Source organism: Rhea americana, unplaced genomic scaffold (genome assembly GCF_003343005.1).
Source record: "Rhea americana isolate MKP2758 unplaced genomic scaffold, rheAme1 scaffold_425, whole genome shotgun sequence".
Lineage (NCBI taxonomy): Eukaryota > Metazoa > Chordata > Aves > Rheiformes > Rheidae > Rhea > Rhea americana.
The window spans coordinates 215,650-237,749 of NW_028186563.1; the positions used below are offsets into that span (position 1 = coordinate 215,650).

Genomic DNA, 22,100 nt, shown 5'->3' on the forward strand with positions numbered 1-22,100 from the left:
TGTTCTGAGCCTTGATGCTTTATGCTGCTAATTCTGCACTTGATTGTGTCCTTGAAAAGAGTTCAGAAGCCCTTTAGCTTTGGTCTGTTGATACCAGAAATAGCTATTGTCCTTATGAAAAGCCAAGGTAGCAATAGCAGCGTGAAAGCAGGGAGACCATGGTCTACTATGAGCGAGAAACTCATGAAGTCCAGGCTCCTCACTGCAGGGACGGTGGAGAGGGTGGAAAGCGGGATGTTACTGGGATCATCTTTTAGAAGTGTCAGTGTCACCGGGGTCCTGATGCAGGAAGTCCTCTGCCACTGGTTGTGGTTACAGGCACTGTTGTGTTGCCCATGCCAAGCAATGGGGCTGTACCAGTTTGGTGCAAGTAGCATGGAAGTTAGCATCAAGCTAAGCTCGCAGTGACGGACTCTGAGCTTCCGAGGGCCACAGCTGTGTGTCGATTGTTACTGAAGTCAGTAGTTACTCATCTTAGTGCATTTCTGGGTTCCTGCAATACCAGGCAGACTTACAGGAGCTTCTTACAACTGTTAAGAGTCAGGAAATCTTCTGCTTCCTAAGCCGCAACTTCTTTGGACTCCAGTGTTTCACTGGAGTACTCCAACTGCTGCCAAGTTGGTTTTTTAGTTTGTGGTCAGTGCTGGCATATGTTTAAAAACTTATTTTATTCTGTGAGTTTTCGTGGAGTATTGTTTCCTGTGCTATCCTAAGTTGTAACCCAAACTCCTGTGATGCTTCAGCTCTTATGTAAAGAGTTCTCTAGCTTTTCCTTGAACTGTCTTTAAAAGGTACTTTAAAACTTTACTGAGGTATTTTTCTTCATGCTTGTTGTAGATAGTGAGTGTATATTTCTTCCTTCRTTGGTAAGAACTCCCAGAAGCATGATAGATTTCTACATCCTTCTTTCTTTCTGTTTCCTTCTATGTCTGCTTGAAAGTAATTGGGATTTAGGTGAGTGCAGGGAGGCATGTATTGCAGATAAGCAGGATGTGAACAGGAGTTACTGCAATTATGTGTTGACTTTGCTGCATCTTAAAAGTGGCAGCACTGCAGCAGACCAAGGATTGGTGACTRATACTTTATACAACTGACTGGTTATTGGGCTTTTATAGTCCTAATCAGTAAGATACTTGGAGTGCATCTGGTCTCCAAAGTGATAGTTTACATCAATCAGCTAATCATTAACAAATATTTCTTGTGGTTTTGCCCCCTTTTCTAGAACCGCTTGCAATAATGATTTTTATGCTGTTTTAGATAAGGTTGTTCTACTTCTTACAGACAGATTCTGACCTCTGTCCCTTGCCAGGGCCTTGTGTTTCAAGACAGATGGGCTGTCACTTGGAGGGTAGGCAAAGGGCAACTAAATTTGCCTGATTTCGGGTAGCTTTTGGCCCAACTTTGTAGCTCTGCGACCACAGAACCACCCCCTCTGCCAAACCTTGCTAATGCAACCTGTTGACTGCATAAGCACAGACTGGGTTGTGTTTACAGCGAGGGTCATTTGGAAGTTACAATCTCCCTTTGACCATTTCATTTGTCCCCCAGGTATCCGCAGAAACTAGGACTTCCGTGTCACTTTACATCTCCTGTCTTTATCACAAGAAAGAGAGATTTCTTGAAGAATGTGGTTTTCTTTTAGTGTAGGTCATCCATGACTATAGCTTGTTTAACCTGTCGTCAGTGTAAATCACTAATATGTTTTTAAGCATGATTAACTCTGGATGCTTTTCAGGGCAGAACTGACTGTTTTTTAGTCTTTCCCTTGTGGAACTATTAGCACCAACTGAGAAGCAGCTCCAGGTGATTTATATTGTATATGTATTTGCAAAAGTTGCTGTGCTGTTTCCSTGTGGGCCAAAACCAGTGCTTCAGCCAGTCAGGTATCCCAGCTTATCATGGCTGTAGTAGCAAGAATGATTAAAAATAGCCGGTAGCATCTTGGATGTGCCACAGCACTGTCTTTTATCATCCCTTGGTTTCACTGTGCTTTTYTTCAGTGTGTTCTGTGAGATTTCTTCACGCTGGGCAGAACAAAGCCTCTTTGCTGGCTCCAGTAATTCCTGTGCCAGAATGTTTCATCCTATAACCAGACAAACCGATCTTCCTAAGCAGAGCACAGAGGAGATAATGGGGAATACTTTGGGTGCTCTGTTACTGAAAGATGCACACTGAGAAGCCTATTTTACTCRATTGAAAACGAGATGATTATTAATGTGTAAAAGAAAGAGCCTGCAGCTCATCGCACAGACCTGTGCTGACTTGCCACTACTTTTCCTCCCTTTCCATCCCCGYCTTTTGTCTCTTGTCTTGTGGCTGATTGTAATGTCTTTGGGACAGAGCCTTTTTGTGATGGCTGCGTGGGCTCAGCACGTGCTTTGCTGAGACTATGGCCATGCTGAGGACTTTGCACTGTTAAGGCAGTAATTGATACAGGAGTGGTACCGACTAGGGTGTTCTGAGCTTCGTCTTGGCTCAAGAATGTTTCTTCAGCTGTACCCTTGTTATCAGGAGCAGTTATTTAGTGACGAGGTTACAACCAAGCCACTCTTGAGGGCTGGAGCACATAGTGCAGTGATCTAGCAGTATCTGAAGGGAGTGTGGACACAGGCTCAGAGAAGCTCTTACAARTGACCCGCCTGCAGAATTGTTACTGCTTTGTGTTCTGCTCTGGTGCAGCAAGTACAAGCGTGGGAGCTGACAGATGGCCTTTCCTCAGGCCAGTGGAGACCCAGCGTATCTTGTAGGTGCTGCTGTTCACTTCCCTGACAGCGAAACAGCGAAGAGCAGTGCTCCGGCCTGTGATAGTTCGAGGGGAAACACTGCAAGAAGCATATGGGGAGGGCTGGATCCGGCTCTTGGTGTGTCATAGATGACTTCTCTAACTTCCAAGAGATCACTAGTGAAGTGACTCAGTTCTCCAGTGGCAAAGTGGTAATAGCACTACTTAGCAGGCTGTTGGTAAAACGGGAAAACGCCAGTAATGGTGAGGCAGTCTGGAGCATGATAGTAACAGGAGCCATAGAATTATCAAACCTGGATCAATGAGGAGGTGCAATAACRCTCTTCCAAGTGAAGAGCTTTGCTTTTGTTTCTTTCTCATCTCCAGTAGAAAAAACAGGACTTCARCTTACCTGTGTCTCTTCAGCTGTATTTGCAGAAGAAGAAAGAGCAAGACAGTCTTTTGATGGGCTGGACAAAYGAAATTATGACTTGCTTTCCATGCTACCCAAACTTTCTAAGTTGGCCTGTGGTACTCTCCTAAAAGATTTAAAGAAATTCAAGCAAAAGTAGTGATACCAGTGAAGAAAGAATACCTATCAGTGAAGATGAGATTTGACAAGGTGCTATTTTGTTTCTGTTCAGTCTTATCTGGCTACCAGTCTGGTAATTCTTAGTTGTCAATGAAGGAAAGTACTAGCTGCTGAATACTAGAAAAGTATTCTTTATTAAACCCAAAATTTATTTTGAAATCTTGTTCAAGGGTTTGCTYATCAATTGATGGAGCTATGCTTTCAGTTAAACAAGATTCCTCTTTCTATTTAAGGATAACTTGTGTTGCTCTGAAAAGTATTCCTTCTTGCTTTACAAAGATTGTTTCCTGTAGCATTAGAAGAATTCTGGAAGATGTTTTGGTACTTTCATTCTTTCTCTTTCTGTCTCTTCTCCCACAGAATAGGCCCTAGGAAGGATGATCCAATACCAGACTTCTTGCTTAAGAAGGCGTATCATGACTTTTTACTAAGACATCTGTGTCTGTAGCCATGCAGAAAGATGCTGGAATAAAACACGGTGGGTTTCTGCTGTGTCAGAGAGCATCTTTTAGGAACGCACAAACAGCATCTGCTTTGTTACTGTATGAAAATTCTTTTGATTTCAGTTTTGGGCATTGCTTCATTCAGGCTGCAGAGTGAGAGCTGCATCCTGCTCTCTGTAGGAAACATTTCAGAAGCATTTAAGAATGAGAGAATTGACAGCCTGTATTAAGGCTGTATGGTGTAAATAACGACAGGGCAGATATGTCTAGATCCAGTAAACGTGCTTTCATGGCAGCACAGCATCCAAACTATGTACCGTGGACATCACCCTGTCAAGTGAAATTCCTAGCACTACATCACTGTTACAGTACAGAGACTTTTTTTTTTTCGCTTATATATTAAACGACCAAGAGTCTTAAATGAAATGTCACATCTAGTTTGGTGCCCAAGACCTGAAGTATGCAGCTGCCCTTGGCCAGCTCCACTCTCTCATCTGCCTGGTAGACAGATTTGTGGCTTCCTCCTGACTTACTGGSATCTATGCACACTATAGTGTGCTGAACAATTTGTGGATTTATATATCCAGCGTGATGCCAAACGCTTCCCTTCTGTTTGTCGTAGAAGGCGCTCCTACAAACCCTCGAGCCTTTGGAAGATTCCTCGGCGCTTGCAGCTAGGTCTGAGCTCTGTATAGGCAGAGGCTTAGGAGCTGGGCACAYGGCTGCTCTTACAGTCCTGTCTGCCAGAGTAGCAATAGGGGGTGCCTAGCAACGCATATAAAAGAGGCAGTGCATATGCTTTATCCCCCGTGGACTCTGGAGTTAGCGGTTTTCTGTGCTGGAGGCTTTATTCTCATCTTTGTTTAATATCTTTTAATGGCTTTATCTTCCAAGAACGTGTCCAGTTGCTCTTTGGATTTATAACTGTTAGCCCTGACAACATCCTATGGCAGTATTTTCCAAGGGAATGAGTGTTGCCTGAAAAAGTACTTCCTTTTTTATATGATTTGACTGATAACATTATTTCAGGCCCTCAKGTTCCTGTGTTATGGTGAGATGGTGAAAAATTGTTCCTTATGCACCTTTTCAAGGCTATTCATGCTTTTACAGGCTACTCTTATCTATGTCCCCTTTGTAGGTGTATATTTTTTTAGGTTGAGAAATCCCGGTCAGTCTCTCTTCATATAGAAGCAACTCTGTACTTCTAATCATTCTTTCTGCCCTTCTCTTTTTTTTTTTTCAAATTTTTCCACTTTTTTGAGATCTGATGATCATAACTATACTCACTATTTCAATATACATGTAGACACAGATTGTCAGTTGAATAATCATCATCTTAGTTTCCTAATAGTTCCTAATATTCCTTGCCTTTTTGACCACTGAGTCCTAACTCCTGTTTCTATGAACCTCAGAGCTCATTACCCTTCTTCATCAATTTCTTGGGTCCTGATTCCTTTACCTGACAACATAYCCTAAGTGTTTAATGGAGGGAAAGTGCAATACTTCTAAAGCATATCCACCACTAAGACTCTTCTGGACTTCACTTACATTTTTATGGGCTGAGCTGGTTGTTACAGAAAACAGATTCTCTAGCCATTAGAAACGTTGCATTTTTTTTTCTGGCAACATAAACTCGTCTCTGAGCACAAATTCTCACTGTTGCAACTCCCTTGAGAGTAGGGAAGGTAAAGGTTTTGTAGGCATGAAGGCTGAATTCTCCAGTCACTGAGTAATAAAGAACGCATCAGCTGCAGGRCACAAGTAAGACTGGTCTTAGTGTCAGCCTGTATTCCAGGAGATCATCACAACACATACAAGCTTTTTATCTCATTCTGTTTGCTTGCTAGTCGTTTGSTACTCCTTGTCAAGTCATCCAGCTGATGAGCAGCCAAAACTTTTAGCCTGCTTCCTAAAGCGGCTCAGAGTGCAAAGGGTTTGGGCAAGGTGACCCTGGGAGGGCAAATGGCTCCATACGGTACATGTGCAKTGCTGAATGACTGCTGAGATTCCCTCCTGTAAGGATAAGCCTTACTTCATTCCCTATGTCGGGGGTGGGGGGTTCTTTAAGGGGTCCCTCCAGCATGCATGCTTTCTCCTTGTGTGGCTGTGCAGTAGCCATTTCAAGCCCATGCATCAGCTCCCATGCTGTACCCTGTGCGGTGTGGGGAATAATCCCCTTTGCGTACGGCCTGACTGCTGCACTTACTGCTTGTGACTAGCTCTGAGGCTTTTGGCCCTTCTCCTGCAAACTGCCATTTCTAGAGAAAGTCAGAGTGGCCCTGACCTCCCCCAAAGAATGTCTGTTGTTCACTGTTTGCATCTGACCTGGAAAATGGTAACCTGCAATGGGAAGAGTCGGGGATGCATAGGCTTGGTCGTGAAGTTTGAGCCCACATGAACCCCAGGAGTTACTTGACAGGGAAGTATGAAACTTTGAAAGCTCTGAAAACGAGCTAGTCTGCGGTGAGAGTCTTTACTCTGTAGGGTGAAATGCTGGCAGGTGCTCCAGCAAGGCTGGAATCATATATCAGCTGATACGCATAGCCACGGGCTCTTGATCCACTTCATGATTGGGACTGAAGTGGAAAACAAAGATGACCTTATTCTGGTCAGCTTGGAAGTACTCAATGCAAACCGCACATGAAGGCGGAGGCAACAGGATCAAGGCCAAAAAAATGGGCTTGCAGGACTTGAAAATGAGCAGGTTGGTGTGGGGTGTGTCCAAGCAACCTCATTTTCATGTATCCTTACAAAATTGCAGTGAATGAGGAGATGACACTGTTTTGGCAACCAGTGAAGTTCTGTTCTGTGTCCCACCATGCTTTGGGTTGTCCCTTCACATGTTCCTYTGAATGCCCCCTTGTCCTGCCACATCCCTCCGAGCATCTTTGCTTGTCAGCAGAAAGAGATAGGGGAAAAAAGACACAGTATCAGTTAGCTTTGCTCTGGTAAAGCCTGCAGGAGACCCTTAGCAAGTAGTGACTGAGGTGGGACTTCTCAGAAGCACCTGAATGAGTTAGRTGCAGGATTCCTTGCAACTGTTGTGGAATTGCAACTCGAAGACCACTGGAACATATCTAAAATACTCGCTGTAAATACTAGCCTTGGGGAGTAAATCTCTACAGGGCCATCCAGAACTAAGGTGCTGTCTAGGACATTCTGCTGTTGTATGCAGGGTAGCTATTAGGATGTGATAGACATACTGATTTGATAGACATACTGATTTGTGGAACTGCCTATAGGCTSTAAACATTTTTTCCATTACTTATGTTTTCTGTGTTCCTTGTACTTTCAGCAGCAAATGAGCTGAGCAAAGATTGTCCTTTGATTTCTTCCAGGTGAAGATATTCATACAAGCCTTTWTGGAGCAGCTGTAGATGTCAACATCAGGCTGGACAAGAACTCTTTGATRATTGAGAAGACCTACCTCACACTGGCAAACCAGAGAGCTGTGGTCATTCACAATAGGAGTGAAATCATAGCCCACTTCCAGTGGAAGGCTTTTGCTACTCGAGAAGAGGAGGATAGACAGAAAATGAGGTTCATTTAAATATTCATTTCAGTGTGATGCTCTGCCAAGGGTGAAACTAATGTATGGCCTCAAAGGGATGTTTGTGCTTTTGAATWTGTTTGGGCAAATAATCTGTTACTCTAACTATCCRGGGCTTCAGGATGTAAGATGCTAARCTTCAGGRTAATGRAGCTCAGCACTTTCTATTCCAATTCTTCTGGCTGGAGATAKTAAGGTTGGTTGCAACTGACTTTTTCTCAGGTGGCAAATTCACGTTCTRTGGGAGCATGGACAACTGAGGCCCATAGATCCTTGGGCTACAAAGCCTCTCTGAGGCTGAAGAAAGTGTCAGCAGTAGTTACCTGGGATTCCATTAGGTAGCAGCACTTAATAGTTGCTAGTAGCTTAACTATTATAATAGAAAATGTAGCGAGTTTCAGTTTTCATGGTAGGATGACAGGCATGTTTTCAGTAGATATGGAAGGTAGCAAGTGCTTTGTTGGCCCAGAAAGCTTGAACATTCCTGCTGTAGGATGTCAAATTGTTTTGCACTATCCAGGTTTCTATCACATGTAGTATTTCTGCCTTTCTTTAGAGTCTGAGAGCTCAGAGGTAGAGGAGTYTGGGGGAAGGTAAGATATCACARGACCAGAAGAGTACTTGGGCTTCAGCTCCCTGCATCTTCATGGCATTGAGAGGTGCTAATACAACYGTGAGGCAGCTAGAGGTAGCAGTACTGAAAAGGCCAAGGGCTAGGAGAGATTTTTTTTCAAAGGATATTGTTCAGTGAAGCTTTGAAATTCCCATTTCAGACAGCAGATAAACACTTGTAGCTCGAGGGTGAATTGGAAATTGCACTTAAAAGCTTGGGTGRTTTAGGGAATTCTTGTGTGACTTTTCAAACTTGGATGAATGTAGGGTTTATAGAAGTTATGCASAGAACCCACAGCTGATCAGGAAACTGCCTTAAACTGGGGCACTTTTTAAGGGTTTCTGAGCAAATAAAGTTCAACATAATTAGGTCAGTGATGCCTTGAAGGCCAAAACTAGTTTTCCACTGTTCTCTATTTTTAATTACACAGTGTGACTTCTGTGCAARCACAGTGTTAGAGAAAAATCTCATGACCTTTTCTTGGTAATTCCCTGAATCATTCCTTTACTGTCTTTTCCTATGTGCCTGTCTCAGACTGGRCCCTGAGTGATTTCCCCACACACACACCTTGAGAAGCAGCCAGCTTTCCCCATGATGGACTTGCACCTTATTTTATTCCTATTACATTTTGTCTTGTACCAATTTCRATTCTAGGTTCTGGCCAGGATGTTCCCTTGTGGCAAGTCTTAGGCGTGATCATAGCTCATAGGGCGGCTCAGCCTTCAGCTTTTTTTATGCACACAGTATCCATGTGCCCCTGCTCACTGAGGTTGTCCATCTTGGGAGGTAAATATGGGGCCTTACAAAATTATGTGCTATGACCTATGAAAAAATGCCAGCCCTGCARGATACTTAAAGCTTTAAGCCTCTGTCCGGGTACAGGTTGCATCCGTTCATGAGGTACGTGCTTGGGTCCCTAACRGACAGCAGCTTCTATGCAGAAGTGATAAATTTTGCCCGGGAAAACCTGAACTGAATCTGCAAATTAAAAGTAAGCAGTGATGGAGTCAAGGCCAGTTTGAGCTCCTAGTGGAGTGACTCAGTTGAGCTCAAAATTACATGAAGCTAGAAATTTAGCTGCATCTTTGTTCCTGTACCCCTCTCCCTGCTTCTTTGCCTTGCCAGTTGCTAGCACAGTCTTACAGAGTGGGCTTCTACAGAGAAATTCCTGTGGAGGATCCAAGGATCAATGGATGGGATAAAGAGGCCTCCATAAATGCATGYGCAGTTGGATTGAGCACACAGGATTGTATGTGCTGAGAGATTTAAACTTCTTGTCTCTGCTAAGRACAGTCGTGAGCTCAGCTGGCACCCTGTGGTTTGAACTGTAAACCTCGACACTGATCTACCAGCCTCAGGGTTGTCATGGGGCTTTCAGAGGCAGGGTCAGCATGCTCTGAGCCTGTGGCTAGTATGCATGGCTTTTGCATAAYTTGGCTACAATCAAGAAATGAGCTGTTAGCAGAGAAACTCTTTAGGCCTCAAGTGGAGAGATTGGCGAAGACTGGAGAGATCGGCGAAGACTTTTCCACAGAGGCAGTACAGGACCAAGCAATGGGGTATCAACCAATGTAACCAGGATCACTAGAGGGGCTAGCTACRGGTCTGCTCCGTCTCCATCCTGCAGGATGTTCTGAGATGTGATGGTGGAATTATTGCCCACTGAATGCAATTCAGTTCAGGGCTGCTGATTTTGGTGCCTGGAGCCTAATCCACAGCATTGTAGGTCGGCCACAGAGARGCGTTTTCTGTTGAACTCCACAGGGAGCTCGCCAAAGCAAGTATTTTTGGCACTGGTGACAGCAGTTGCCTGAGGCTCTGTCTGTGTGCAGCTGGTGGCAGCCATGACTGTGCTTCCTTTCTAATTGCATTTGAATTTAGCTGGGTGATGATTGCTGTCCTTCTGTTTATACTACATTGCCTCAATTTGCTACATATGGAGCCCTCCACTTGTTCCCCCGGAATTGTCACCTGCTAGTTTTCCGTAGCCGGAGGACTGGAGCATGGAGGGGAGACAGCAATAATTCAGCAAGGAAGCGACTGCTCTGTAGAAGCCCTCCCTGTCTTTCAGTCATAATATCTAAACACTAGAAAATGCTTTCTGCTCCGACTGCCAACTAAAGGAGAGATTAACTGAGTTGAATTCTCTAGAGAAGGCCTAGAAGAGAAAAAAGAAGGTCAGGTTGTTCAAGGCTAGACCTAAGAGATGGGACTCAGATGTGCTTATCCTGACTTTTTTTGGGTGATGCTGGGCAAAGACCTTTTATTATTATTATTATTTATATTCCGGAGCCTCTGTTTTTATGCTTGTAGAACTATCAACTTCAAGGTGAAGTGATGCCTAAATTTCTTAGCCTGCTTTTAAAGTGTGCTGGGATCCTCTGGTGGAAGACACTATAGGGAACAGAAAGCAGATACTGTGTGCTTATCACTGCAAGTTCGAGAGGGAAGAAAAAAGACTGATACAGTAAATTGCAGATGAAATCCTGCCTCTTCTCCCCTTTCCAATGAGCACTGCAGTAGCTGCCTGTCAGTAAAACTTGATCTTCCTGTTATCTGGCTCCCAAGTACAGCTCTGTGGATAGGAAGTCAGGTGAGGTGGTCRCTGGACTCTCCATAAGCCTTGGCAGTGGCTTGGAGCCAGGTGGAACTTTCCTGCTCTTTTAAGAGCTGTTATCTTTCAAAAACCTCTTCTCGGCTTGTGAGCCTAAAATAAAATTACCTGCCATGCCAGTGAACAACTACCAATAACCCGAATCATTTGGAATCCCTTGGGTTTAAGTAAGCCCCTTGCTGCATTGCTGCTGCCTGCTCTTCCCCTCTGAGCATGTTGCTGCCCCTGCACTTGCATGACAGCCTCTGGAAATATGTTGCTTATTAAATTATATGCTTGGTTTGTCTCTCCCTGTGGCTTCAGGCTGTGTCGCAGACTGCAGAGCCAGGAAGAGGACGAGACAGACCGCTTTCTCGAGGAGTGCAGTGTGGACCYCACTCTCAGAGAACGACTTTCCATTCTCTCCCGCACCTTCCAGAACCACCGGGCCAAGGTGAAAGGAGATGCCATGCTTTTCTCTGATGACATCTTCAGCATTGAGCCAGTGGTAAGCGATAGCTGAGAACCTCCTTTCCTCTTTCTCCTCCTCCTCMTCCCTGAATAAGGTCACCTGGCAGATCCCCGCATCAGCTGGTTTGATGTGCAGAGAGTGAACTTCAGSTTCCTAGTGAGGCTGGGAGAGCTTGTTGCAAAAAGCATTTCTGAACTGTGAACTCCCAGCCGGCAGTGAGAACTTGCGTAAAGCTGAGCTATTGCAGGAGCTGTAAGTTGGTTTCTGGTAGGCAGCATGTGCTCGTGGCTGGAGCACGTCACTGGCAGCCATTTGAGTTGAACTCCGTCTGGCCTGATATATGATCTGATATATGGCTGTCTGTACCTCACTTTTTCCTACTGTAAAACAGAGACAAGAGGAATTACTCTTCACCTGTGTGATTTAGAAGATCTCTGTAAGAGCAAGATAGATGCATTAGGCCACGTGTAGTTAGCTGTTGCTTAAGTATGAGCTTCTTTCACACGCTTGTATGAACTTTGCTTGGGGTTTACATTGTTCAGARATATATTGGTTTGGATATGCCTTGCGTATGCTTGATGAGGGTCAACAAAAGAGATCAGCACACTGTCATTTCATGTTGTGACTCCAAAGCAAAACGGTCCTTCATGAGAAGGAGGCCACATTCAGTCTGAATTTAACTGGAGAAATACCAGTTCTCTCATATAAACTGGACTTGCATGTCTTCTGAATTTCCAGTGTCATCTGTGAGCCTGGACACAAGCCTGGTAGGTCTAAATAGATTTTMTTCTGTTTTGTGTTTGTTTATGGAAAAAATAATGCTTTTCTGTTTGCACAAACAAAGCCYGCATCCTTCAGTTAACCAAAGCTCTGATTCTATGTATTTACATGTTCTGAGACACACAACTACTGCCATCTTTGAACCATACAAGATCCCTTCTCATCTTTAGAGTAAACCCAACATCTTTTAAAACAGGTGGAACTAAATTTTTTCAAGGAAGGGAGGAGACAGGTTCTCTTCTTGGTTACTCCTGCAGTTTTTATATTGTCAAAGGTTGCCAGTGGAACTACTGCAGTTTTGCACCACTGTAGCTGACAGCAGCTTGGTTCAACCTGTAGAAGTGCTGTTTGTGTGAGATCAGTAAAAGTATTGTAGAGAGTGGAAACTGGTTAGATGAGTGTTAACAGCCTCCTGCACTGCACTGGGGCAGTGTCTAGAGTGTATCCCAGGGCTCCTGCTTCATTACAGTCAGACTTTGTCTACACAGACAGCTTAACCTGCTCCTGAAATGTGTAAAGGTGACTGATCTACTGATCTCCAGAAGCCTGACTGACCACAGTATAGAGTCCTGGTACTCTGCACCATCGTGTAGGGACATGAAACRTAGCCAGGCCTCAAGTCCTGAGTGGAAACCTTTCCTAACTGGCTATGTTAATGTTACACAATTTACTGTAGGACTGAATGTAAGTGAACTCCTACACGAGTATCTCCCCTTCTGTCTTGTCCAGCCTTACCAAGTTTCTAGCTTCACATCCACAGTTCTGCTCAGGTCCTTTTTTTTTTTAACCTATGGCCTATCATTATCTTTACATTAATTGATAAGTATTTTCTCCTTTTTATCAAATATGTAATCTAAAAATTCACTGTCAGCAACTTTCATAATCTTCCCTGCAGTGATGGCCCCATAACCTTTCTGACAGACACCTTTCTTACCTTGYCATATAAATCTTCTAAGGAGGCCCCTGAAGCTGGGGGGGCCAAGCCTTCTGGCTGAAGGTAATGGGTACTCTCTGCTTCCTGCCTGTCACCTGTGACTTCTGAGAGGACCGTATGGAAATAAACTCTTCTAATGAGCGACTGGAGGGAGGATGTGTTAATGAAGTCGGAAAAAATTCTCCGAACAAATAGCTTCCAGAGCAGACTAGGAAGCTGATGGAGGTTGGTAGTCCTGGAAACTTTCTCTGGGYTTGGTAGCTTTGCAGGGTTTGGGCAGAGGCTTTGCCGTGGAARTGGACCACAAGATGAGACCAGCAGATCTGTCTGAATTTTCAGGTATTGCTGTCTAAGGTGTAGCAGGACACTTCAGTCTGTGTAGGGTTAACTTGCTGATGAAAAATAATAAAAAAAGAAGAAAAGGCAATGATTTCAGAATTACCACATGACCATAAACATTCTGAACAGCCTTCCAAGCCTGTGGGAAACAGGCTGTTATGCAACTCTGACTTTCTGAGCGCATCTCATATTTGGTTCAATTTATTTTTGCAAGTAGACATGCTATGTCAGCAGAAGCAGCTGTGATAGAAGCCCAGGTGGCTACCACAGGACAGAGTCTTTGTTTTTTTACTGCATCCCTCCCACCACAGCTCAGTTGTGAATCACATTGCAAACACATCGGCGCTGACTCCTTGGAAATGGACACCAGAGGAAAGGGAGGACAAGGATTTGCTACCATTGCACTGTCCTTGACAAGTCATCACTGTGCTGTCATTGCCTTGCAGTGATTCCGAAGTGTCATGTGTTGACTCTGAGCTGATGGAGGTGGTCTTCAGGATTTCCAGGTTGTGAAACTGCTACTATTTTGATTCTGAGGGGGTCCTAGAGGTAACAGTGTTGTGTGTGTTTCTGTAAMTCTCCATCTCAGCTGGAGAACCAAGTGATATGCTTATTGATGCTCATGCAAGCAAGAGGTTACTACAGAGYACTTCAGTTTTTGGCAGAAGACACCATCTCTGTGGGGAGCGATGGACCATCCCACGGCTCAGTGTGGCTTCAGTTATTTATGGAAGKAGGCAGATGTTGGCTTTGGCACTGCCTTTCTCATAGTAAGTGTCCTGAATAGCAGGATATACTTTGGGTGTCATTTCTGTACTTCCATTGCCAGCTTTGTCTTTGCTTTATGTATATTTTGAATAGTGATTTTCTTTTTCTGGATCACCTTCCCCTCCACAAAAGAAAAAGCAGAGGATTTGGCCAACAGGCAGTGGTGCCTAATTTTTCAAGAGCAACTTTTTCATATCCAGGCTGGTGGAGAAGTGGCAGACTGTGTTTAGAGTCAGAGAGGGAAAATGGGTCTACAGTTACCTAAGGCTGGGCTCTTGCATTGAGATCGCTTTTGGATCCAAGAGTCGTGCTGTGTGCCATCTCCTCCTGTATCTCATTGCTTCACACTGTAGCAAAGCCAGTGTACAACAGCTGCTGCTGTATTGTCGTACAGCCACCTTCTGTATTTTTGCCACCTGCCAGTTGTAGCCTGTCTGAGGCCGACATTAAGCCAGGAGTGTTGCAGTATCATGTTTACCACACTGTATGTTTTATTTCCCTCCTGATTAATATCCGCAGTGTAGTTTTCCATTCTCTGACTCAACTGTTGTCCTGTAGAGAACATGCCAGCCCAGGCAGACCAGGCACTCCTGAGGTGGCTCGAGGCTCATACACATGTAGCAGCTAGCCTGAAAGGGTGGGCAATGAAGCATATCCTTTTAACCAGCAGTTCTCATGCTCCTGTGGGGTAGCAGGAATRTAAGAAACCTCTTCAACAGCCTATTTTAATTTCCTAGGAGAAATAACTCATGTTTTCTGGTTTTATAGTCTGACATACAGCAGTAATGACAGGGAAGAATGACAAAAATGACGCAGAATGGATACCTCTTTTCTTAAAAGAATTTGATTTGATCATGGAATAGTAGAATAAAGTGTAACTAATTATTTCTTCTTGCCCTCCACCTTTGGAGTCCAAATCTTTAGCCTACAAGTTCAGTAACATTACAGGCAAATTTTCTGTGTACATACTGCCAAAAGTTTCCCTGTAAATACACAGAATCCTGCAGAACAGTGATTTCATAGAAGGAGCTCAAGAGACTGAGTCTGCTAGGAACTGGTGCAGGTTTGCTTGTGAGAGGATATGAGTGCAAGACTCCAACAATAATACTGCATTAGAATTATTCCAGAGAGCCATGTGGATGTGTATAAAAGTATGAGTGTTGTTACTAGTCCGTAGGCTTGTTTCCTCTAGTGTCTTAGGAAAATCTCATCTGATTTGCACTGTGGGATCCAGGAGCACCTCAGGTTTATGGAGACAGGTCTCTTACCAGGATCTTAGTGCGTTACTGAATAGCTTCCTGGAACCTGGCAAGAAGTTATCCCCAGCAAAGGGCATTGTGTACTGAATCTCGTCTATTTTGGTTTTAAAAGAAGAAATGACATGTGTCCAAAGCTCTTGGCTCCCTCACACAACTGATTAATTATACAGTGCACAGACAGATCCAGCAACATTACGGCAGTCACTGTTGAGCAAATCACTCCATCAGGAACTTAGCCAGTCAGAATAATGCCTGCGGAGACTCATTTCCACTCCTTCGCTGTTCGGAGATGTAAATTTGCAGTGTTCTCCGGGGCTGTCTCTGAAGATGTATTCTTGGGTACAGGGGGAGGTCACCATTTTGCTGTTCAGTTTGGGCTYTTTGGGGCCAAGAGGCCAGATCAAATGCTAGAGTCTGAGTCCACCCAGATAAATGCCCTGCCAGCACTGACCGAGCTCCATTCCCCCTTCTGCTAGCTGCAGTGATGCAGGGATGGGGTGAGGCCAGGACCGTTAGAGCCTCCTGTGTCATGAGCAACAGCTCATCTCCCAGTGGAGACCAGCAGGCAGCCAGAGCAGATTGCCAAGCCTTGATATCCCTGTCCTGCCTTCTGTGCCTGCTCRTCTCCAGCTAGAGAGTAGAAGTAGCCTTGGACAGCGAGTCAGGTAAGGCTGGGAAAACAGTAGTGAGGGGCTTGTTTTCCTTTAGGAGCTGCTTTCCAAAAGCTTCCTGCAAAAATGAAGATTCACAAGGTTTTCTTTCCAGGACCTGAACTGAGATATCCTGCTGGCTGCCAGACCTGGCACCCAGTGAGCTTGGGGTATCCCTGCTAGCTCTGTTGTGGTCTGGCTACCAGGAGCCCATTACAGATGTGTACAGMCTGCTGAGGGCAGAGGTTAGACATGGACAAGGACTGGATGTGGACAGTGGTTGCAGAATGGTGGGATAAAGGAGATTAAAGCAGACCCAATTGCATAAGGCAGTCCTCCTTTTCAGTATGGCTCCTGTTTGCTGACTTAGATAGTACTTAGCCTATTTGTGGGAGGAGAACATGACTTCAGGGAGTAKGACATGTGTAGGCACTGTGGTCCCAAATCCCAAACCAAACTGGATGGGATTCCTCCAAGGGGTAGCTCTTGGTATCAAGCTCAGTGCTTGCACGGAGAGCAACTCTGCAAGCACAGCCCAGAGCACTTGCAAAGGCTGCTTTCCATATGACGCAGGACACTACCCCGGCACTCCTGGGGCTTTTACACCATACTGGTGGTGATGCAGTTTGATACACAGCCAGGCAGGCTGGGGCTGCCTGCAGGCATTTCTGCAAGCAGTGTGGGAGGTCCCATCGAGGTGGGCACATCTAGAAGCCTACTGTGCAAGTATGTGTCCAAGGATTGCTCCTTTGGAGCRGGATAGAAGGATCTATGGCTTTGTAAATCGGCTCAGAACAAGGATAAGAGAACAAAGACAATTTGAGGGAGGATGATTTGAAGTCTGTTTTTAAAAAGAAGCAATCAAGGCAGCAATGTTGTAGCTAGAGCTGGTTTGAATTTACATCTGTTCTAAGATGTCTCTAAATACGTTGAACTGAATGTACTTACAGTCAGTAGGTAATAAAGCATTAATATGTTTAGATGGAAATGAGTCACAAGGCCAACACTGGTTAAGTGCTGAAGAAGCATGAATACAAATTGGCTATCAGAAAGGTGCTCCTGTTGGAGCTTCTGCAGCACAGGGAGCTTTGCTTGGGAAAGGCTAATAGCAACTTACTGAGGTGTTTGCATCCTCAACAGGATACAGAGCAAGTGAAGAGGAAAGAGCCAGGCATGCTGGGGAAGAGGAGCTTTAAAGGTGCCTTTGTGGAAAAGGTGCAAGGAGCGACAGAGCTTGGTGGAGGAGCGCAGGGACTGGCAGCACTGAATTCTTTTGAGTGTTAGCTCAATCCTCTGAAGTCTACTTGTGGTTCACTCTCCTCTGGCCGCAGAAATGCATAGGCATCCAGAGTAAGGTGCTACCTGTTTTCTCTCATGTCAGCCTTTCCATGTCCTGGGAGTCCATTGCTCATGCTAGCTTTTCTCTTCAGCCAAGCCCAAGAGCCCTTTTGCTCAGGGCAGCTGCTTGGAGGATTGGCCTGTCTGCCTTCATCCCTCCCAGTGAGTTGTGGCCTCCTCAAGGAAGCCAAGGCTAGGTTCCCAGAGCTCACCTACGCTGCCTCCATTAGGAGACACTGTGCAGTCCAGGGGAACAAGGACTGTACACGGGCACCCTGCTTGGCCCTGGTAAGACCTGCTAAATTTGGGCTAGAAAACATTTTTACATTGCCCTGGGCAGGAGGGGTATCCTCACTGCCTACTTTCAATGCAAAACTCAGGTGCCTCAGTTAGGAGTCTCCAGTTTTGCTCAAGTTGGTGGAGACCCTGTGCTGTTCAGCAGCTTCTGCTTTCGAGGAGTGCCAGGCAAAGCTCTTTGTAGGTGATTCAAGTTAAGTATATAAAGTTTAGCGGCAGTATGAACATCCCATATCTATCTTGAATGCTTAGGTATTCCAGTCTTTAAGATCTAGCCCTTTCTGTACATCAGGACCTCCTTTGGGAAACTGAGGCTGCCAGCCTCAGAGGARCTCCTGGAAGGTCATGGGCCTCTCTGAGAAAACGGTGGAAGTACCACAAYGGTGTAGATAAATTCCCACTGTGAACCAAAGCCTTGCTGTGCCTCACTTTCTGTAGAATTCACCAAAATATTTTTTTAATGAAGCCCTCTTTTTATTAATCCTTCCCTGTTGTAGTTGCAATGTCTCCCTGTACGTGTTTATTGCTCTAGGCAGGGTTGTTCCTGTGCAGGTTGGGCTAGTTCATGCGTGCAGGGTGTGAGTGTAAGCTGGTTACTGGAGCGAGCTGGGGAGCAGATAGGTTTGCTTACTGAACCCCATTCGCATGAAGCTGAAGTCCCTCAGCAATGACCAAATGAGGACGCTTGATCTGAGTGCAGCTCGTAGCATGTGCTGTTGTGAACAGCTTCCCACTGCTTTTTGAACCTTCTGGCTCTGCACCCCACTCCTGGGTCCCCATGCCATCGAGTCCGTCCCTATCTCAGTCTCTGTGATGTATTGCTGTTATTCCACTCCAAAACAGTAGGCTAAGATCACTGTGTCAGTCGTATTTCTATCACAGATGTGCTGGTCTTGGAGTTCATCAAATCCCAAAGTCAGCTAAACTCACTCAGCTGTAAAACTGCACTGTTGTTAGCAGATACATATTCATCAGGCCAACAGTTCTTCTTAATTTTCTCCCTTTCCTGCTTAGGTTTGTTTTTGCTTATGAACTGTATTACACTTGCTTCCATTAACGGGAGATGTATCGCCTCTGTCAACCTTTGAGTAATAACCAAACTGCCCCGAAGTTCTCCGCAGGGCCAATATGTCTGATTGCCATGCATAAATAGACCAGTGAGTACCATCAGTCCATAATCCAGAAGAAGTGAACAACAACAGAGTACTTTGCTAGAAAGTTGATCTGAAAAGCTGATTCTGCTCCATTATACTTAAGGGAGCTTGTCTTCTGACTTCAACGGGAAGGATGCGCTCTAAATATCCCAGACGTGATTTGGCTTGATGAAGCTGCCCTCTGTGCAGCTATAAACTCTACCTTAGGGCAGCCAGTGTTGGACTAAAGACCAGCTGATGTAAAATCTCACTCTGCTTTTTCAGATATATTCCAAAGATTTGTAAGGAATAATACAGTTCCAGGCAAATTTGGTACTCAATTTATGGTAGACATTTTCTGATAGCCAGTGCAAACTCTTAAGCTGTGTGCCTCCAAGTAATCTGACTGTGCGCAGCCCTCTAATTCTGACTGCAGAACCACAGTCAAATCCAGGAACAGTGGGAGTCTCATTGGTGTAAGTGAAACTACAGGCTAGTTTCATTCTGTAGTGGAAACTTAATTTTTATGGTGGAAAGGACGGACRAACTCTTATGTCTGATGTCCTTGAGTGCTCTCCCATAAGACATTTAGTGTTGCTGATCAGCCTACACTGAGAATTGAAAGTTTCTGTGAAGTTTTGAAGGATCAATCTTAAGAAATYGGAGGTAAGTGCAAAAAATAATGTTGTTCATGTTTTTGTCCTGTAGATATGTATGTAAGTATGATAAGAACAGTTCAGAGGGTCAGACCAAAAGCCATRTAATGTATTTTGGTTATAAGGCTCAGGAAATGTCATGCATCTCTGCTGTAGACCTCTCCATAAGATGAAGACCTCAAGCCTCACCATCACTCTGATCTAAGCAGTGTTTCGATAATGCTTGCTCCTTAGCRTGGCAGCAGCTGAGTTTTGGTGCTAATGAGCCAGACAAGATGCCCTTTGCCATTCAGGGACAGCACGAGTGGTCTCTGCRGCGCTCTAAGCTGAGGTTGACAGTCCCAGACGAGGGTCAAAYGTTACCACCGGACTGCTGAGCCTCTACAGCACCCTTTAAGGAGAATGCACACGGCCGGTGAGCTGAGATGTGCATTCAGCTACAGACAGTAGGCTCGAAGCAAACAAAATCAGCTGCCTAGTGCATCCCCCACCCCTCCCTGGGGACYGTCTGCCTAGGGTGAGATGACTGAATTCATTCTGTTAAACACACAGTGAGCAGCTGGGTGATGAGCACTGGTGAGTTATTAGACTCTGATTAGCTAAGCCAGGGAAATCMATCATCCGACTGCCTCTTCTCAGTGGCTTGTCTTAAATAAGCTCCAGGCATCATAAGCCAAGCTTACGCTGTTCGGAGCCCCCAGAATATTTGTATTGCCATAAATCTAAGGAAACCGTGTGGATGCTCCTGAGTCCGTGCTGCGTCCCCATGGAACCCAAGGGCTCTCTAATAGGCGAGCGTGTTGATTGTGGCTTGTAGGCTGATGCCCCCCAAATCGTGCTCCATGCTTCCTCGGGCAAGTGTGTTGGGATGTAATAACGCTTCATCCTTCATCCACTGCTTGCTGGATAGAAACCTACAGCACGAAGCACATTTGATTCTGGCTAATATATTTGCTCTAGGTTATGAGAAGAATCCAAGTGACTTATTGTTTCAGACTTTCCTTATTATTGTGATGGTGTGTCAGTGTTTGGAATATTTTTTTTCCAAGCCTGTTTTTTCCTCTCTTTTCTGTTTGCTCCAAACAGACTGTGCATTAGGGAATTATTTGGAGCTGCAGCCTCATAACTCACTRTGTCATAGTTTTTTAATGTTTGCTGGGACTGTCCTCTGAGCTGCAAGTGCTAAGTCAATGGGAGGTATTATGGTTATTTAATATTTATACTGCAGGRGTGCCGGAGGCACCACTCAGTTTAAGACACTTTTGGACAAAGTATTAAGGACACCATGCAGCGAGCAGAATCAGACCTTACTTTATTGGTGGAAAAATAACTCATTTCGTTATTTGTCCTTTTCTATAAGATAAATTTTTCATTTCTCCTGGAGTATTATTACAGTTGTCAAAGGTGCATATATTTATGTCAATAAATGCATGAACAGCTATTTGTAATGTTATGGCTCGAGTCAGGCGTCTGTGAAAGTGGGGCTGAGGGGATGTAAGYGGTGCCTTTATTTAACAGTTCAACATAGTTGGAAGAAATGAGTGAGTGCCTTTACCAACCAGGGACGTCTCTTAAAATGCTCAGCGAGGCTTTGGTGCGGCTGAGCTATGGGTTCCCTGGGATGGAGGGTACCAGTGCCAGGACCAGGGCATTGGCTGGACAGCTGTGCTCCTCTGGGAGCAGAGCAGAGAGAAGACTCCAAGGAAGCAGTCGACAGTTGGAGAAGCGCTGGCAGTGTGGCCCAGACTTGAATCTCAGAACAGGAGCACGACAAAGAGGAGAGAGCTTTTCTAGCTGAGTTAYGGCTGAAAAGGTGGAGCTGTGAGCAGACCCCATCTCTTCTTACTTGATCTTATGTTCAAGGAAACAGAAATGTGCCTCTTGTGGAGGCAAACAGGGATGTATCAGACTCCCAATTTCTTTCTCAGATCTTGTATTAACTGGAGGAACCTATGTGTTGACTCGTGGTTGAGGGCAGAAGCAGCTGTCAGCAAGGAGGAGTCAGTTCATCAATTCCCAGGCAGGAGGGCATATTCTGTTACGTGCCAAGTGCCCTGACTCGCCTGCCTATGGCGTGATATGCAAATATGTACGTATATACAGACAGATGCACATACACGTGAATTGTATGAGATGTAGCATATTCTTAAGAAAGAATGGAAAAATCTATGAGATTGTTAAATCTCCTCCGATCTGAGTAACAGTGTTCACGTAGCCGTAGTGATATGAGGATGTAAGAGAAGGTTTGCAAGAGAGAGGGTGCATTTTTTCTTTAGACCAGTTGATACCACTGGTGAAAGTTGATCTGCTGGAGTGTAAACCAGCTTGTTTGCTTCCTGTTACAACCCTGGTTTAACAAAAGGCCTCTGCTAGGTTCTAGTAAAGGTGAGRGATTGAGAAGAGTTTCTTGCTGGTCTCAAACTCTCCTATAAATGTTACTGATAAATGTTCACATGTTCCTTGCCCCTTATGGACACTGTAAATATAGGCTACAAGGCTGTGGTTGAAAACATGGAACATAATATTTGAAGATAAACTGTTTCTTGTCCTCTGTTGTCTTAGGAAGGAGATGTCTGGCCAAATTCTACAGCTGAAATTAATGTGATCTTTAAACCTCGAGAAGCCAGAGTCTATCAACAAACTGTCTACTGCGACATCTCAGGTAAGCTCCCTCCTCCTGCTCTTATCCACTGTGATGATGAGACACAAAAAGACACTTCCAGCCTTCTCAGGTCTTGTGTTATTGCTGGGAAGTGCCAGTGGTTAGCAGGGCTGTGCTGGCACACATCTGTGGTACCTGTAATTTCTGGATAGCCTCCTATCCAAGGCGTCAGGGCCCAGGATGCCTGGTTTCCAAGTTTGGATCATCRACCCTGGAACAGCTAAGGCGGCGAAGGCATGAGTTTTCGTGCCATGGGTTTGCCAGCTTTTATTCTGCTGTGACATATTTGTAAAGGACCA

At 44.9% G+C, this 22,100-nt stretch overlaps 1 protein-coding gene across 1 annotated transcript in view; it reads left to right on the forward strand.

The window, feature by feature from the left end:
- HYDIN (HYDIN axonemal central pair apparatus protein) overlaps window positions 1-22,100 on the forward strand; it is a 164,642-nt gene that overhangs the window by 28,088 nt on the left and 114,454 nt on the right. The window contains exons 7-9 of the mRNA XM_085315270.1: window positions 7,096-7,297; window positions 10,838-11,021; window positions 21,702-21,801. Coding sequence (XP_085171396.1) covers window positions 7,096-7,297; window positions 10,838-11,021; window positions 21,702-21,801 — 486 coding nt within the window. The remainder of the gene's footprint in view (window positions 1-7,095; window positions 7,298-10,837; window positions 11,022-21,701; window positions 21,802-22,100) is intronic.